Below are 16004 nucleotides of genomic sequence, written 5' to 3'. Positions count from 1 at the left end.
GTGACGACAAAGTGACTACAACGTGACGACAAAGTGACTACAATGCGACGACAAAGTGACAACAATGCGACGACAAAGTGACTACAACGCGACGACAGAGTGACTACAACGTGACGACAAAGTGACTACAACATAATGACAAAGTGACAACAACGTAACAAAGTGACGACAAAGTGACAACAACGTAACGACAAAGTGACAACAACGTAACGACAAAGTGACAACAACGTAACAAAGTGACTACAACGTAACAAAGTGACTACAACGTAACGACATGACAACAACGTGACTACAACGTATCGACAAAGTGACTACAAAGTGACTACAAAGTGATGACAACGTGACGTTAAAAAAAAAGAGAGTTCATCTGAGTGTGTGTGTGTGTGTGTGTGTGTGTGTGTGTGTGTGTGTCACAGTATGGGACCACTCCTCTGATCTGGGCGTCCAGGAAAGGACACTTTGACTGTGTGATGCATCTTCTGGAGAACGGAGCTGACGTTGACCAGGAGGGGGCGGTATGACACACAGCTGACTGCAGCCATACTGTAGTATTAGTACTTAGTAGTACAGTACAGTATAAATACTGTAATTACTGTGTGATTACCTTTCTCATTACCTTTGTTCTGTGAATGAACCTGTCTGTGGTCCAAGCAGAACTCGATGACGGCTCTGATCGTGGCGGTGAAGGGCGGCTACACGGAGGTGGTGAAGGAGCTGCTAAAGAGGAACCCCAACGTCAACATGACCGACAAAGACGGGAACACAGCGCTGATGATCGCCGCCAAGGAGGGGTACACTGAGATCGTCCAGGACCTGCTGGACGCCGGGACATATGTCAACATCCCAGACCGGGTGAGACGGACCCACAGGCGGACAAATGATACAACTACATGACCAGCACAGGCCGCCACTGAACCTCTGTGTGTGTGTGTGTTACAGAGCGGTGACACGGTGCTGATCGGAGCAGTGAGGGGAGGACACGTGGAGATCGTCAGAGCTCTGCTGCATAAATACGCCGACATCGACATCCGAGGACAGGTGAGACCCACAGACTGTCTAAAACCTGGACGTAGTCTCCGTGACGTCCCCGCAGACTGTCTAAAACCTGGACGTAGTCTCTGACGTCTCTCTCTGTCTGTCTCAGGAGAATAAGACGGCACTGTACTGGGCTGTGGAGAAAGGAAACTCCACCATGGTCAGAGACATCCTGCAGTGTAACCCGGACACAGAGACCTGCACCAAGGTGAGACCTGCACACCTGTCAGCTGATGTCACAGTCTGTTACCTGTGTTCAGGTGTTTGACGTGTGTGTGCTGCTTCCTGTCAGGATGGAGAGACTCCGCTGATCAAAGCCACCAAGATGAGGAACATCGAGATCGTGGAGCTGCTGCTGGATAAAGGAGCCAAAGTGTCTGCCGTGGACAAGGTGAGAACCATTAAGACTCATCCAGGTAAACATGTGGTCATGTGATAGGATGGTGAGGGAGGGTCACGCCTTGATCCACAGAGGTGGAGGGGTTTTGAACTCCTTCTGTCACTTCCTGTTTTTGCAGAAAGGAGACACGCCTCTCCACATCGCCATCCGTGGGCGGAGCCGCCGCCTGGCCGAGCTCCTCCTCAGGAACCCCAAAGATGGCCGCCTGCTGTACCGACCCAACAAGGCCGGAGAGACGCCGTACAACATCGACTGCAGCCACCAGAAGAGCATCCTGACGCAGATCTTTGGAGCCCGTAGGTTCTCTCAGACATGTTTGTTACATCTCAGTCCAGGTTTAGTTCCTGAGCTGTCTCTGTCTGTCTGCAGGTCACCTGTCTCCCTCAGAGTCCGATGGAGACATGTTGGGTTATGACCTGTACAGCTCGGCGCTCGCCGACATCCTCAGTGAGCCGACCATGCAGCCTCCGATCTGTGTCGGCCTGTACGCCCAGTGGGGGAGCGGGAAGTCCTTCCTGCTGAAGAAGCTGGAGGGTAATACACACAAACATTCTCTTTATGTTCTCCACACGTTCTCCTCATGTTCTCTACACGTTCTCCTCATGTTCTCTACACGTTCTCCACATGTTCTCCTCACATTCTCCTCACGTTCTCCTCATGTTCTTCTCACGTTCTCCTCACGTTCTCCTCATGTTCTCCTCACGTTCTCCACACGTTCTCCACATGTTCTCCTCACGTTCTTCTCATGTTCTCCTCATGTTCTCCACACGTTCTCCACATGTTCTCCACATGTTCTCCTCACGTTCTTCTCATGTTCTCCTCATGTTCTCCTCATGTTCTCCACACGTTCTCCTCATGTTCTCCTCACGTTCTTCTCATGTTCTCCTCATGTTCTCCTCACATTCTCCTCACGTTCTCCTCACGTTCTCCACACGTTCTCCACATGTTCTCCTCACGTTCTTCTCATGTTCTCCTCATGTTCTTCACACGTTCTCCTCATGTTCTCCTTACGTTCTCCTCATGTTCTCCTCATGTTCTCCTCACGTTCTCTTCATTCTCTCCTCCTCAGATGAGATGAAGACGTTTGCCGGGCAGCAGATTGAGCCGTTGTTCCAGTTCTCGTGGCTCATCGTCTTCCTGTCTCTGCTCCTGTGCGGTTCCATCGCCGTCGTACTCGGCTTCACCGTTGACCCGAAGCTCGCCATGGCGGTGTCGCTCAGCCTGCTGGCTCTGCTCTACCTGTTCTTTGGTAAGTCTGACGCAGTGTTCACGTGTTCACCTGCTCTGTCCTGAGATGTGCTCATGACACTTTCCCGCCCTCTCAGTGGTGGTGTACTTTGGCGGGCGTCGGGAGGGCGAGAGCTGGAACTGGGCGTGGCTGCTGAGCACCCGGCTGGCGCGTCACATCGGGTACCTGGAGCTGCTGCTGAAGCTGATGTTCGTGAACCCGCCGGAGCTGCCGGAGCAGAGCACCAGAGCTCTGCCTGTCAGGTAACGCCTGGGAGGATGCACTCGGGGCGCGCGCACACAGGTACCTTTATGATGTCACGCTGAGGTCATCACGTCTGCCTGCAGGTTCCTGTTCACCGACTACAACCGCCTGTCGAGCGTCGGTGGAGAAACGTCGATGGCCGAGATGATCGCAACGCTGTCCGACGCCTGTGAGAGAGAGTTCGGATTCCTCGCCACGCGTCTGTTCAGAGTGTTCAAGACGGAGGAGACGCAGGGTAACACACACACACACACACTCACGCACACACACTGCAACACACACTGCAACACACACACACACACACACACGCACACACACTGCAACACACACTGCAACACACACACACACACACACACACACACACCCACTCACACACACTGCAACACACACACACTGCAACACACACACACACACACACACACACACACCCACGCACACACACTGACCTGTTCTTGTCTGCTCACCGTCTCAGGTAAGAGGAAGTGGAAGAAGACGTGCTGCATCCCATCCTTCATCATCTTTGTCCTCGTCCTGCTGTGCCTGCTCACCGGCATGGCGCTGCTGGCCGTGTTCAAGGTGGATGGCGAGAACCGGACAGTGAACGCGGTGCTGATCGCCATCGGCAGCGTGGTGGGTCTGGCTCTGCTGCTGAACTGCAGGACATGGTGGCAGGTGACCGACTCTGTGCTGAACTCGCAGAGGAAGAGACTCCACGGTGCCGCCAACAGGATGCACAAGCTGAAGAGCGAGGGCTTCATGAAGGTGCGGTGACTGTACTCTGATAACCAAACAGCTGAAGTGAGTTAGTTATAACCACGTGTCGTCCTGCAGGTGCTGAAGAACGAGGTGGAGCTGATGGCAAGGATGGCGAAGACCATCGACGGCTTCACGCAGCATCAGACGAGGTTGACGGTCGTCATCGACGGACTGGACTCGTGCGAACAGGACAAAGTTCTGCAGATGCTCGACACGGTGAGAAGACGAAACGCCACGTTTAGATCAGTCACCACAAACACCTCAAACACCTTAAACACTTTGAACACCTCGAACACTTTGAACACCTCGAACACCTTGAACACTTTGAACACTTTGAACACTTTGAACACCTCGAACACTTTGAACACCTCGAACACCTCGAACACCGTCTCAGGTAAGAGGAACACCACGAACATCTTGAACCCACAGCTGATCGGCCTTTTGTTGTCCGTCCTGCAGGTCCGGGTCTTGTTCTCCAAAGGTCCGTTCATCTCCATCTTTGCCAGTGACCCGCACATCATCATCAAAGCCATAAACCAAAACCTGAACAGCGTCCTCCGAGACTCCAACATCAACGGACACGACTACATGAGGAACATCGTCCACCTGCCCGTCTTCCTCAACAGCAGAGGACTCTCCAGTGCCAGGAAGATGTGCGCGCCGGCCCCGGCTAACGGGGACAACACTGCCAACACTGACGGTAACCATGACGACAGAGGTCACTGCGACGGTAGTTTACGGTACAGACACGGTAAACGGTAAACTGAAACGGTCGTTCTGTTGCAGGTTGGCACGAGGAGTTGGACAGGAAGCTGTCACAGCACAGTTTAGGAGAGCTGACGAAGTTTGGCAGCAAGACGACTCTGAACCGCCGGGTGAGTGTCTGCATGTGACATACGTGTACAGTAGATAGATGGATGTCTGATCATGTGACCTGTGTGTTCAGGACACGTACCGGCGGCGTCAGGTGCAGCGCTCGGTGACCCGCCAGATGTCGTTCGATCTGACGAAGCTGATGGTGACGGAGGATTGGTTCAGTGACATCAGCCCGCAGACGATGAGGAGGCTGCTCAACATCGTGTCCGTCACAGGTCAGCGACCAACCAGCTGTCGGATCAGCGCTCCTCGATCAGTTCACTAACAGGTTCTGATGATGTTCTGTGTGTGCGTGCAGGACGTCTGCTGCGAGCCAATCAGATCAGCTTTAACTGGGACCGCCTGGCGTCCTGGATCAACCTGACCGAGCAGTGGCCCTACAGGACGTCCTGGCTCATCCTGTACCTGGAGGAGACTGACGGAGTCCCAGACCAGGCCACACTCAAGACCATCTACGAGAGGTCAGAGGTCACATGGACAGAAACACGCTAACAGAACACGCTAACAGAACACGCTAACACAACACGTATGTGCGTCTGTCCTCCTCAGAGTGTCGAAGAACATCCCGACCACCAAAGACGTGGAGCCTCTTCTGGAGATCGACGGAGACGTTCGGAGCTTTGAGGTCTTCCTGTCGTCGCGGACGCCGGTTCTGACGGCCCGTGACATCCGGACCTTCCTGCCGTGCACTGTGAACCTGGACCCCAAACTGAGGGAGATCATCGCGGACGTGCGAGCCGCCCGCGAGCAGGTCAATATGGGCGGGGTCACGTACCCGCCGCTCCCCCTGCAGGAGGCTCAGCCCCGCCCCACCTCGGTGTACTCACAGGTGTCGTCGGCGTGCTCGCCATCTGCCTCGTTCAGCGGCCCGTTCAACCCGCCGCCAGGGGGCGTGGTCTCCCCACAGCCGCACAGCAGCTACTACAGCGGGCTGGCCGGACCGCAGCACCCCTTCTACAACAGGGTGAGTACAAGCCCCGCCCACAGCTGATGATGTCACTCTCTCTGAAAGGTGACAGGTGAGTTCTGTTAGTCGTCGTCCCGAGATGCCGTCGACTCGTCTGGTTGGCTGAGTGGTCGGTAAGCTGTGATGTCATCACCACCTGGTTTCTGTTTGTTTTACGTTCACTTTGGTTTGATTTACGTTAGAGTCTCTGCTGTCATCACTTCCTGTTTGACTTTTCAAAATAAAAGTGTTTCAACAAAAGTTTGGAGGATAATGTGTCAGAGCTGTTAGCCTAGCTTAGCACAAAGACTGGAAACAGGGGGAAACTGTTAGCCTAGCTTAGCTAGCCTCTGACTCAGACTCCTCAGTAACAGGAAGTGTGACAGCTCTGCTCTCTGATTGGTCCGTTTGTTGATGACTCATCTCCATGGTCATGTTTTATCCCCCCCCCTCAGCCATACTTCCCCCATCACCTGTATCAGCTGCCACGCCCTCTCATGGCGTCCGCACACCTATCACACCTTCACGCACGCCCACCTCCTAAAACCTCCTTCAGCCGGGACGCCTCAGCGCCACCTGTGAGTACGACCACGCCCTCATCAGGTGACCACGTGACCACGTCTGGGTTCTGGAAATAACGTTTGTAGAACGTTTAGAAAACCTTCCTGTCACCAGCAGCTCTTCTTCTTCTGTTGATGATGCCACTTTGACGTGTCTTCTTCTTCTGCTGAGAGTTCTGTGTCAGTGTCCTCCTGTCACTCACCTGTTTCATTCCTCACCTGTCTACCTGTCTGTCTGTCTACCTGTCTGTCTGTCTGTCTGTCTACCTGTCTGTCTGTCTGTCTGCAGTATAAGGTTTCATCTTTGAAAAGGAAGCAGGTATTGAACTCTCCCTAACATGTCCTTCCTTTCTTCCTTCCTTCCTTCCTTCCTTCCTTCCCTCCCTCCTTCCCTCCCTCCTTCCTTCCTTCCTTCCCTCCTTCCTCCTTCCTTCCTTCCCTCCTTCCTTCCTTCCTTCCTTCCTCCTTCCCTCCTTCCTTCCTTCCTTCCTTTCTTCCTCCCTCCTTCCCTCCTTCCTTCCTTCCTTCCCTCCTTCCTTCCTTCCTTCCTTTCCTTCCTTCCTTCCTTCCTTTTCTTCCTCCTTCCTTCCTTCCTTTTCTTCCTCCTTCCTTCCTTCCTTCCTTCCTTCCTTCCTTCCCTCCTTCCTTCCTTCCTTCCTAACTCCCCCCGCGTTGTTCTGCTTACTACAGCTCCCAGCATGCACCTTTCCTGACCTAGCCTCAATAGAGTCGGACTTCTTTGATCAGAGTAAAAACGTTTTTGGTTTGACCTTTGACCCCTAACTCACCTGACCCTGAACTGACCCTGCCCCCCATCAAAGTGCTGTTGTGCATGCTGGGAATCGAATCTGTGTCCATTTGTGTTCAGGGTTCGGCTTCCGTGGTGTCGGGTGCTCCGGCCGTCCTCCTCAGCTCCATGGCGACGGAGACCGTCTGTGAGCGTGTGCGGCAGATCGACGGCATTGACCAGAGCATGATGGGACAGTACACCGCTACCATCAGGAAGGTGAGCCGCATGGCGAGCGACATGACCACCTGACTGTTCACGCCCGACTCTGACGAGTCCACGCCCGACTCTGACTGTTCACGCCCGACTCTGACTGTCCACGCCCGACTCTGACTGTCCACGCCCGACTCTGACGAGTTCTGGTTTGTTTCCAGGCGAACGTGAACGGCAGAGTTTTGTCTCAGTGTAACGTCGACGAGCTGAAGAAGGAGATGAACATGAACTTTGGAGACTGGCAGCTCTTCAGAGCCACGGTTAGCATGTTAGCATGTTAGCATCACCTTAGCATTAGACATGTTAGCATCTCGTTAGCATCAACTCTCGTCCTCCTCCAGGTTCTGGACTTGCGTCACATTGAGAGTCAGGTTCTGCACGAGGAAGCGGCCAGTGAGCAAGGCAGTGTTGTTGGCGGTCACATCGAGGCAGGAAGGCGAGTGGTGGCTCCGCCCCTCGCCGGTGCCGCCAACACGGACGCGTCGCCGATGTACAGCTTTAACCTGAGTTTCGAAGAACTGAGCACGCTCGGACTGGACGACCCGGCGAGACACGGGAACCTGCAGTGGATGGTACAGTCCGCTTCCTGTTTACTGTTTCCTGTCACAGCGAACAGGAAGTTGACCTCTTCTTCTTCTGTGCTCTTTCAGGGCGGCGCTCACCGGACCGCCAGCATGACGAGCCTGAACTCGCAGGAGTCGTCCAACGACATCGGCAAGCTGACGGACAAACAGCAGGCCGAGTACCGCAACGCCTACCAGGAGTACATCGCCCAGATGGCGCAGCTGGAGATGGGCGGCGGCGGTGGAGAGCGGCCCGTCCAACCACAGCCAGGACAGTTCATGACATCATCATCAGAAGACAAGAGCAAAGACGGCGGTGAGCAGGACGGACGCAAGTCCTTCAACAAGAGAAGCGTCGGGAAACCGGCGGTCGACAGCACCGCTGACTTTGCTTCCAACGGTGACGCCCTGGACCCGATCACGGAGGAGGACGAGAAAGGCGACCACGGCTCGTCCAAGTCGCTGCTGACACGTAAGACGTCAGCGGAAAGAGGCGGGCTCTTCACAGGCGCCGCTGCCGACCTGAAGCTGAAAGCCGGCGGCGGACTGCGATACCAGAAGCTGACAAGCGACGACGAGGAGTCCGAAGAATCCGACAACGCTCCACTGCTCAAAGACGGGAAGAAGGTGCTCGACGCCAAAGCGCCCGGCGCTGGCGGCGGCGGCTCGCTGGCGCTGAAGGGGAAGGACTACCTGTCGGACGCCATGTTGGACAAGAAGGACTCGTCGGACTCGGGCGTGCGGTCCAACGAGAGCTCGCCGAACCACTCGCTGCAGGACGAGGAGGCAGACCTGTCGCAGTTGGAGCGCACCAACCTGATCGAGCTGGACGAGGAGGGCGCGGCAAGGAAGCGGGGATTACCCAGCAGCCTCAGCGGCCTGCAGGACCCGGCGGTCACTCGCATGTCGATCTGCTCCGAGGATCAGTGCAGCCTGCTCGCCAGCAGCCCCGAGGAGAGCTGGCCGTCCTCCAAGAGCTTCAACCTGAACCGCACGCCAAGCAACGTCACGCTCAACAACAACACCAATGCACGCCAGCCCGCCGAGAGCTCCGCCTCCAATGCCACCTCCAGTGATGTCATCATGTCCCCAAGCTCCGGGAGCGGCAGCAGCGCCACCAGGCCGGGTCCGAACAACGAGAACGTGCGCGTGGTTCACCTGAAGCGAGGCCTGAAGCCCGGAGACCCGCCGGAGATCTGCACAGTGTCCTCCGACACCGTCAGCTTCGGCAGTGAGGAGCGCGAGAGCATCCTGTGACATCACGGCGAGCAGTGACGAGTCAGAGAGCACCGAGGGTCCAATCAGGAGCCGCGCTTCCTGCGTCTGACCCAATCGGGAGCGCCGTGTCGGCGTCGAAGCGCGGCCGCTGGTCGACTCGTCGTAACGTGTCATGTGACCGCTGTGATGACGTGACGTAGATTTAGAAGCTGCATGTTGATGTTGTGATGTCATCGTACAGTTAGATTGATGTTTGAGGATTGTGGGTAAAAACGTTGTGATGGATTGTGGGTAATGTTGTTCGTCAGTATTAACTTGTTAACAGTGTTTAAATGAGGCTTTTATTCTGAAATTTATCATCAATTTAATGTCAAAAGAAAATTAATGAGCGATGATGTCATCACAGGAAGTTGAATAATTAATTTTTTTTTCAAATTAAAAGATTCATTAATAAATAAAGAAAAAACTGAATCCACTTCCTGTCCCTTACCAAAATAAACTGACTTCCTGTCCCTTACCAAAATAAAGTAACAGTTGATGTTCAGATATTCGATGTAACTCTGTGGTCTGCATGTTTGTAGTTTTGTAGTTTTGTTGCTCTCTGACGTGAATTTGATGTTAAAATAAAAAATCTATAAAATCCTGACGTCGTCTGATTGTTTTGATTTATAAATGACTTCGTGTTCAGTTCGTTTGTCACCAACACACCTGGTCTCTGTTTGCAGGGCGCCAGGTGACTGTCCACACTTTGTGTTCTGCTTCGTTTATTTCATGAATCAGCTTCTAAATCTGAGTCTGACTGAGATTTACACTGTAAAGTAGAAAGTTTGGTTTGTAGTGAGAGAGAGAGAGCACAGCTGGAGAGACATACAGGTAAATCAGAGGGATGGAGATTGTTTCATAGAGTTTGGTTTGTTCTCCTCTTCTCCTCCACCTCCTCCTCCACCTCCTCCTCCTCTCTGTAAATGAACAGCCGTCAGCCTCTGAACTTTGTCCTGCAGGACAGGAGCTGTGATTTTCAGGCTTCCACGTCTCAGAGAGTCGACATGGCCGAGAGGAGAGCGCCGGGCCCGGTGGCGGAGGAGCCGGACTTCCTGCAGTTTAATGATCTGGCCTGTGAGTCGGTCGGTGGGAAGGTGAGTTCATGCTGTCACATGACTGCAACCACAGCACCTGAAGAGCATGTTCATGGACTGACACTCGTCTGTCCACACATCTGATGTGATGAGTGCTGCTTCAGCTTTTCAAGGTTCAGTCTGGAAACATCTGGAAATGATTTCTGACTTTCTGTAAATCTGTAACCATCATTATCTCTATTATATTATTACTGAGCAGCTTCGTTTATCTCAGCGTGTTTAAGTGTCAATCAAACTGTCTGTGTGTTCAGTGTTCAAAAGACCCGGACACAAACATCAGTCTCAGTCTTTAGTCTCAGTCTTTATTCTCAGTCTTTAGTCTCAGTCTTAGTCTCAGTCTTTATTCTCAGTCTTTAGTCTCAGTCTTAGTCTCAGTCTTTATTCTCAGTCTTTAGTCTGAGTCTCAGTCTTTAGTGTCAGTCTTTAGTCTCAGTCTTAGTCTGAGTCTCAGTCTTTAGTCTCAGTCTTTAGTCTCAGTCTCAGTCTTTAGTCTCAGTCTCAGTCTTTAGTGTCAGTCTTTAGTCTCAGTCTCAGTCTTTAGTCTCAGTCTTTAGTCTCAGTCTTAGTCTCAGTCTTTAGTCTCAGTCTCAGTCTCAGTTTTTAGTGTCAGTCTTTAGTCTCAGGCTTTAGTCTCAGTCTCAGTCTTTATTCTCAGTCTTTAGTCTCAGTCTTTAGTCTCAGTCTCAGTCTTTAGTCTCAGTCTTTAGTCTCACAGACATTTTTGACTGTGAAGGTTGGACCTGATCGGAGCGTCTGATTGGCTGCAGTTGGACCCGTCACAGTTCGTTGACCTGCAGCAGCCTCCACTCAGATTAATGGAATGCGTCCTAAAACTTCAAGAACCTTAAACAACAACAAAGAGTTCAGATACTTCTGTTAGTACTCTGTTAGTACTCTGTTAGTACTCTGTTAGTACTCTTCTGTTAGTACTCTGTTAGTACTCTGTTAGTACTCTTCTGTTAGTACTCTGTTAGTACTCTGTTAGTACTCTTCTGTTAGTACTCTGTTAGTACTCTGTTAGTACTCTTCTGTTAGTACTCTGTTAGTACTCTGTTAGTACTCTTCTGTTAGTACTCTGTTAGTACTCTGTTAGTACTCTTCTGTTAGTACTCTGTTAGTACTCTGTTAGTACTCTTCTGTTAGTACTCTGTTAGTACTCTGTTAGTACTCTTCTGTTAGTACTCTGTTAGTACTCTTCTGTTAGTACTCTGTTAGTACTCTGTTAGTACTCTTCTGTTAGTACTCTGTTAGTACTCTGTTAGTACTCTTCTGTTAGTACTCTGTTAGTACTCTGTTAGTACTCTTCTGTTAGTACTCTGTTAGTACTCTGTTAGTACTCTTCTGTTAGTACTCTGTTAGTACTCTGTTAGTACTCTTCTGTTAGTACTCTGTTAGTACTCTGTTAGTACTCTTCTGTTAGTACTCTGTTAGTACTCTGTTAGTACTCTTCTGTTAGTACTCTGTTAGTACTCTGTTAGTACTCTTCTGTTAGTACTCTGTTAGTACTCTGTTAGTACTCTTCTGTTAGTACTCTGTTAGTACTCTTCTGTTAGTACTCTGTTAGTACTCTGTTAGTACTCTTCTGTTAGTACTCTGTTAGTACTCTGTTAGTACTCTTCTGTTAGTACTCTGTTAGTACTCTGTTAGTACTCTTCTGTTAGTACTCTGTTAGTACTCTGTTAGTACTCTTCTGTTAGTACTCTGTTAGTACTCTGTTAGTACTCTTCTGTTAGTACTCTGTTAGTACTCTGTTAGTACTCTTCTGTTAGTACTCTGTTAGTACTCTGTTAGTACTCTTCTGTTAGTACTCTGTTAGTACTCTGTTAGTACTCTTCTGTTAGTACTCTGTTAGTACTCTTCTGTTAGTACTCTGTTAGTACTCTGTTAGTACTCTTCTGTTAGTACTCTGTTAGTACTCTTCTGTTAGTACTCTGTTAGTACTCTGTTAGTACTCTTCTGTTAGTACTCTGTTAGTACTCTGTTAGTACTCTTCTGTTAGTACTCTGTTAGTACTCTTCTGTTAGTACTCTGTTAGTACTCTGTTAGCACTCTTCTGTTAGTACTCTGTTAGTACTCTGTTAGTACTCTTCTGTTAGTACTCTGTTAGTACTCTGTTAGTACTCTTCTGTTAGTACTCTGTTAGTACTCTTCTGTTAGTACTCTGTTAGTACTCTGTTAGTACTCTTCTGTTAGTACTCTGTTAGTACTCTTCTGTTAGTACTCTGTTAGTACTCTGTTAGTACTCTGTTAGCACTCTTCTGTTAGTACTCTTCTGTTAGTACTCTTCTATTAGTACTGTGTGTACTTTCATATATCGAGGTGTTCACCTCCACCTTCAGCTCTGGAGACAAACCGTGTCAGAGCTTTTACTTCCGTTAGTTTAGTCCAGGGGCCCAAGCTGAGGGGCCAGTGCCCTCAAAGGGTCAGCAGATAAACCTGAGCTTCATGTTCACACACACACTGACATGAACGGTGTGTGTATTGTGTTCACACACACACTGACATGAGCGGTGTGTGTGATGTGTTCACACACACACTGACATGAACGGTGTGTGTATTGTGTTCACACACACACTGACATGAACGGTGTGTGTGACGTGTTCACACACACCGTTCATGTCAGTGTGTGTGTGTGATGTGTTCACACACACACTGACATGAGCGGTGTGTGTATTGTGTTCACACACACACTGACATGAGTGGTGTGTGACGTGTTCACACACACCGTTCACCGTTCATGTCAGTGTGTGATGTGTTCACACACACCGTTCACCGCTCATGTCAGTGTGTGTATTGTGTTCACACACACACTGACATGAGTGGTGTGTGTGATGTGTTCACACACACACTGACATGAGTGGTGTGTGTGATGTGTTCACACACACACTGACATGAGCGGTGTGTGTGATGTTTGTGTTTCAGGTCGTGTTCGCGTCAGACGAATGGTTCGCTCCGGCTGCCAACCTGCTGAAGGTAAAACTGATCACTGCAGTCCTTCATCCATGTTTGTAGTTCTGTTTCTACTGTTTCTGTAGTTTCTGTTTACGTGTCAGTCTGCTGAAGTGTTTAATGGTATTATTGTATTTTTATTTTGATATATTTCATATCTGTAAAGATCTCAGCACAGCAGCTCATTGGTTAAACACTGACCATGTGACAGACAGGAGTTCAGTTCATGTCAGGGCTGTTTCAGAGGCGTCTTGTGTTTGAGGCAGCAGGTAGATTAAAGATTCACATGTGATGAGTGAATGTTGGCGCAGAGAGAGCCGCCGCAGTTCATCGCCTCGGCCTTCACCGAGTTTGGAAAGTGGATGGACGGATGGGAGACGAGGAGGAAGAGGACACCAGGTGAGAAGGTTTACCTGAACACTAACACTCTGCATATTCATCCACGACTGACTGAACATCTCGTGTTCTTCAAGGTCATGACTGGTGCATCGTCCAGCTCGGAGTGCCCGGACTGATCCACGGCGTCGACGTCGACACGTCCTTCTTCACGGGAAACCACTCGCCGTACGTGTCCGTCCAGGCCGGCTGTCTGAGTACGGACCTCTGACTTCTGTCACGTTTGCACCTGTCCACCTGCAGCTTCATGTTTACATGCATTCTACAAACACCTGAACCTGTTCTGACCTCCACGTCGTCTTCACCAGACCAACCACCAGACTTCACCCTGGAAGGAGACCGAACCGGCATGGCTGCATCCGACAGTCAGCTGGCTGCTGTCGCCAAGGTAACACTGCAACCAGCTGGTCACCATGGTAACAGCACAGCAAGTTCGTCGGCATGGTAACACTGATGCTCTGAGCCAAAGGGGTCGTACACCTGACACGTGCTTTGATTGACAGCTGGGCTCGGAGGCGTGGCCTGAGTTGGTGTGTGTGTCGCAGTTGAAGCCCGGATATGCAGACTGTTGCCATAACTACTTCAAGGTGAACTTCAGCCACAGAGTGACACACCTGCGCCTCAACATGTACCCAGGTACACACACACACACACACACACACACACACACACACACACATGACACATGTAATGATGTTCAGTGTGTGTGTGTGTGTGTGTGTGTCCTCAGATGGCGGCATAGCCAGACTGCGGGTGTACGGCGTCGGACTCAGAGACTGGTCGTCTGTTGCGTCCCAGCAGGACGTCGACCTGGTGGCTCTGACCAATGGCGGGGTCTGCCTCGGCTACAGCGACGCCCACTTTGGACATCCTCGCAACATGATTGGTTGGAATCAGCACAGATAATTTTGCACTGTGTGCAGTCGTCATGGTGACGCTGTTTACTGTCTGCAGGCCCGGGCCGAGCTGTCAACATGGCCGACGGCTGGGAAACAGCCCGCAGACTGGACCGACCCAAACAGCTGGAGGTGAACACACACACTCACACACACACACACACACACGCACTCACACACACATACACACACACTCACACACACTCACACACACTCACACACACACACACTCACACACACACACGCACTCACACACACACACACACACACTCACACACACTCACACACACTCACACACGCACACACACACATACACACATACACACACACTCACACACTCACACACTCACGTTAAACGCCTCCCTGCTGCTCGTCTTGCAGGCGGACCAGCGCGGCATCCTGCAGGTTCCCGGCTGGGAGTGGGCCGTGTTCCGGCTCGGTCATCCCGGAGAGATCCGCAGCATCGAGGTCGACACCCGCCACTTCAAAGGTCACACACACACCTCACTGTTAGGGAGCGTCTATTGACGAGCAGAGAGCGTCCACTGACGAGCAGAGAGCGTTCATTGACGAGCAGAGAGCGTCCATTGACAAGCAGAGTGTTCATTGACGAGCTGAGAGTGTCCATTGACGAGCAGAGAGCGTTCATTGATGAGCAGAGAGTGTTCATTGACGAGCAGAGAGCGTTCATTGACGAGCAGAGAGTGTTCATTGACGAGCAGAGAGCGTTCATTGACGAGCAGAGTGTTCATTGACGAGCAGAGAGCGTTCCTTGACGAGCAGAGAGCGTTCATTGACGAGAAGAGTGTCCATTGACGAGCAGAGAGCGTTCATTGATGAGCAGAGAGTGTTCATCGACGAGAAGAGTGTCCATTGATGAGCAGAGAGCGTTCATTGACAAGCAGAGAGTGTTCATCGACGAGAAGAGTGTTCATTGACGAGCAGAGAGTGTTCATTGACGAGTTTCCGCTCACGGCCTTCTTCCTTCCAGGAAACTTCCCGGACTGCTGCCGGCTCGAGGCCCGGTCTCTGAGCCCCGAGGAGGAAGCGGCATGCTTCCGGACCGGGTGGAACTCTGGGAAGTGGCAGCTCCTGCTTCCTCCTCAGAAAGTGCGTTTCCTCCTTCCTTCAGGAAGTGTCCTTTCAAAATAAAAGATCCAGCTGTAAATCTGTTTGTAAATATGCACAGCTGCACTCATGACGTCACACTTCCTCTCTGCAGCTCCGCCCTCATCACCGTCATCTGTTCGAGTCCGAGCTGACCCTGAGCCGACCCGTCAGCCACGTCCGGCTCATCATCAGTCCGGACGGAGGCGTCAGCCGGCTGCGGCTCTGGGGTCGAGCCACGCCCATCGCTGCAGCTCCGGCCAATCAGCAGAGAGCGGCGTCCAAACTGTGATCCAAACATGGAGACGTCACGTGTCGTAATAAATAATAACGTCGACGTGGTGATGATGTGAAGTCACTGAGGGAGGAGGCGCCTCCTCCTGCTCCTGCTCCTCCTGCTCCCCCTCCTCCTCTTGCTCCTCCTCCTCTTGCTCCTCTTGCTCCTCCTCCTCCTCCTCTTGCTCCTCCTGCTCCTGCTCCTCCTCCCCCTCCTCCTCCTGTGGAGGTGTCGCTCAGTTTGTCTGACCATCAGCTGATTGATGAAACACGTCTGTCATACCTGACCCGTCCACCAGAGGTCAGCACGTTTCCTGTCTGTCCTTCACAATAAAAGCAGCGGTTCAGTGACCTCATGTTTACCCACAATCCCCTCTGTTCCTCCTCATCACTCATTT

General features: G+C 51.5%; 2 protein-coding genes across 4 annotated transcripts in view; both read left to right on the top strand.

Moving 5' to 3' along the window:
* The window catches only part of kidins220b (kinase D-interacting substrate 220b), an 18491-nt gene extending 8999 nt beyond the window's left edge, over nucleotides 1-9492 (top strand). Inside the window, exons 7-29 of one of the 3 annotated variants that reach the window (XM_027279284.1) lie at nucleotides 417-515; nucleotides 655-852; nucleotides 940-1038; nucleotides 1145-1243; nucleotides 1328-1426; nucleotides 1554-1731; nucleotides 1805-1969; nucleotides 2505-2684; nucleotides 2761-2926; nucleotides 3011-3162; nucleotides 3400-3689; nucleotides 3759-3899; nucleotides 4143-4383; nucleotides 4470-4558; nucleotides 4630-4774; nucleotides 4858-5020; nucleotides 5109-5523; nucleotides 5961-6083; nucleotides 6355-6384; nucleotides 6934-7071; nucleotides 7227-7325; nucleotides 7407-7637; nucleotides 7716-9492. In XM_027279284.1, the coding sequence (XP_027135085.1) occupies nucleotides 417-515; nucleotides 655-852; nucleotides 940-1038; nucleotides 1145-1243; nucleotides 1328-1426; nucleotides 1554-1731; nucleotides 1805-1969; nucleotides 2505-2684; nucleotides 2761-2926; nucleotides 3011-3162; nucleotides 3400-3689; nucleotides 3759-3899; nucleotides 4143-4383; nucleotides 4470-4558; nucleotides 4630-4774; nucleotides 4858-5020; nucleotides 5109-5523; nucleotides 5961-6083; nucleotides 6355-6384; nucleotides 6934-7071; nucleotides 7227-7325; nucleotides 7407-7637; nucleotides 7716-8885 (4710 nt within the window). In that variant the 3' untranslated portion in view covers nucleotides 8886-9492. The remainder of the gene's footprint in view (nucleotides 1-416; nucleotides 516-654; nucleotides 853-939; nucleotides 1039-1144; nucleotides 1244-1327; nucleotides 1427-1553; nucleotides 1732-1804; nucleotides 1970-2504; nucleotides 2685-2760; nucleotides 2927-3010; nucleotides 3163-3399; nucleotides 3690-3758; nucleotides 3900-4142; nucleotides 4384-4469; nucleotides 4559-4629; nucleotides 4775-4857; nucleotides 5021-5108; nucleotides 5524-5960; nucleotides 6084-6354; nucleotides 6385-6933; nucleotides 7072-7226; nucleotides 7326-7406; nucleotides 7638-7715) is intronic. The other 2 variants (XM_027279285.1, XM_027279286.1) reach the window with 2 other exon arrangements.
* A 121-nt stretch (nucleotides 9493-9613) lies between these two features.
* On the top strand, nucleotides 9614-15667 carry allc (allantoicase). The gene is made up of 12 exons (XM_027279309.1): nucleotides 9614-9719; nucleotides 9848-9982; nucleotides 12905-12955; nucleotides 13243-13330; nucleotides 13405-13524; nucleotides 13636-13715; nucleotides 13831-13963; nucleotides 14058-14213; nucleotides 14282-14355; nucleotides 14605-14713; nucleotides 15215-15333; nucleotides 15446-15667. Exons 2-12 carry the CDS (start codon nucleotides 9893-9895, stop codon nucleotides 15620-15622), a joined length of 1197 nt encoding a protein of 398 aa, XP_027135110.1. The 5' UTR covers nucleotides 9614-9719; nucleotides 9848-9892; the 3' UTR covers nucleotides 15623-15667.
* The last annotated feature ends 337 nt before the right edge of the window (nucleotides 15668-16004 follow it).

This window comes from Larimichthys crocea, chromosome VI (genome assembly GCF_000972845.2).
Source record: "Larimichthys crocea isolate SSNF chromosome VI, L_crocea_2.0, whole genome shotgun sequence".
Classification (NCBI taxonomy): Eukaryota; Metazoa; Chordata; class Actinopteri; family Sciaenidae; genus Larimichthys; species Larimichthys crocea.
This window is presented reverse-complemented; position numbering and strand designations above follow the sequence as displayed.

Coding starts and splice junctions, on each gene's coding strand:
- allc (XM_027279309.1), top strand. CDS start 9,893: ATGGCCGAGAGGAGAGCGCCGGGCCCGGTGGCGGAGGAGCCGGACTTC. Junction 9,983..12,904: donor GTGAGTCGGTCGGTGGGAAG/GTGAGTTCATGC, acceptor TTTGTGTTTCAG/GTCGTGTTCGCGTCAGACGA. Junction 14,214..14,281: donor ACATCCTCGCAACATGATTG/GTTGGAATCAGC, acceptor TACTGTCTGCAG/GCCCGGGCCGAGCTGTCAAC.